Consider the following 1806-nt stretch of genomic DNA (forward strand, 5'->3'; position numbering starts at 1 on the left):
CTCCATATCTTGTCAATTGTGTTCTTAAGTGCTTTGACCACAGTTGGCCACCTGCCTTGAGGGCCTCTGCAGAAATCTGATCCATTCCTACAGCCTTCTCTGTTTTCAGCTTCTTAATTGCGGCTTCTATTTCAGTCTCCAACACAAACGGTTCTTCTTCCCCTCTTTCTCGCTCTGCCTGGACGTAATCTTCTCGGCTCGCATAGATGGTCTTATAATCGCCTCTTGCTTGTGCTGCCTCTGCCTCTTCCATTCTCTCAGTGTACCACTTTCTTTTCGCTTTTCTCAACTCTTTCTTAGCTCTCTTGGCTGCCGCTCGATGTTCTGGGCCATTTTCATTTCTTTTTCGTTGTTCCGCTCTCTCCTCAATCATTCTCCAACATTCTGCCGTAATCCAAGGCTTCCTAATAGGCGGCTTCAAAGGGCATTCTTCTTCTATTATTGCTTTTAACGCAGGCTGGAGTGATGCCCATGTCCGCTCTTCTCCCATCTTGTTCATAAGTTTTTCTTCAAATATTCTTTTTTTCTCTGTCTTTGTCAATACACTCATGTCTCTCATTCTACTACGTTTCTTTTCAGTCGCAATCAGCGCTCACCAATGACCTAGAGTCAATCACTTCGATTTTCTCTCTTTTCCTAACAATCACATAATCAATCATGTTTTTGTACTGGCCGTTTGGCGATGTCCACGTGTATCGTTCTTTAGACCTGTGACGGAAACATGTATTTGCGGCGATTAGTCCACTAGCCTCCATCCAATCTAATAGCATTTCACCTCTCTCATTTGTCTCTCCTAGTCCAAACATTCCACAGGACACATGTCGTTGGTTCTCTCTAATTCTGGCATTAAAATCACCCATAACAACCAATCTCTCTCTTTTTGGGACGTTCTCAATAACTCTCTGCATTTCTGCATACACCCCCCTCACTTCCTCCTCTTCACAGGCCGATGTTGGTAAATATACCTGTAGGAAGTTTATTGGTCTGGGCTTTGCTTTCACTCTCATCATGATGGTGCGGTTGGTAACTGGTCTCATTCCTGTTATGGCTTCTTTAAAGCTTGATGTTACTAGCAGACCAACACCTGCGTATCTTGTGTCTCCTCCTGAGTAGAAGAACACCCTCCCATCTTCTGTCACTTCTTTTCCATTTTCCTTCCAATGTGTCTCTGATATTCCTAACACATCGATTCTCAATCTTTCTGCTTCTTTCTCTATCTGCTCCATGCTTCCAGGTGGAATCATGGTTCTAACGTTCCACGTTGCCACATTAATTTTTCTGTTCGGCAGAGGGTTTCGCTGGATGACGGACGGAGATACCTCTAAAGATCTTCTTCCGAGAGCGACACCATCAGCAGGTTCGCTAATGGTCCCGTTAACGCTGTAGGTGGGGGTTCTTTTGTTTGTCATTCATAAAAGGATCACGGGCTGATAATTGAAGGGGCGCCACTCCGCATTCAATGGTTTTATATCAGAGTTGTCCTTCTCCTAGCCTTTACCTTACAGGCAAACTTTGCAAGGCAGCAAATGGGCTGTAGTTTAGCGTCATACTCAGGACACCAATGACGACTGGAACCCGTTTTGTTGGTTACTTCAGATTTGTTTTTGATCGAGCCCAGTCGACCGTTGTAGTAAAAGGATTAACTAGTATAGCAGAGTGGGGGTAGATGTGATACCTTTTCATTTTGTTTTCTCTTTTCATTTGGTAGTAAACAAAGAACATTTAATGAATTATAAAACCGTATCTTCACGACTTTCACAGACCATTGTTATTGTTTAAACACGATAGGCTATTGGATATATGTGT

The 1806-nt window shown here is 43.4% G+C and overlaps 1 protein-coding gene across 1 annotated transcript; it reads right to left on the bottom strand.

Annotated features, from left to right (window-relative positions):
- Window positions 1-575: 575 nt before the first annotated feature.
- On the bottom strand, window positions 576-1409 carry LOC101242105 (craniofacial development protein 2-like). Its single transcript, XM_004227411.1, has one exon. It carries the CDS (start codon window positions 1407-1409, stop codon window positions 576-578), a length of 834 nt encoding a protein of 277 aa, XP_004227459.1.
- Between the last annotated feature and the right edge of the window lie 397 nt (window positions 1410-1806).

Source organism: Ciona intestinalis, unplaced genomic scaffold (assembly GCF_000224145.3).
Source record: "Ciona intestinalis unplaced genomic scaffold, KH HT000798.1, whole genome shotgun sequence".
Classification (NCBI taxonomy): Eukaryota; Metazoa; Chordata; class Ascidiacea; order Phlebobranchia; family Cionidae; genus Ciona; species Ciona intestinalis.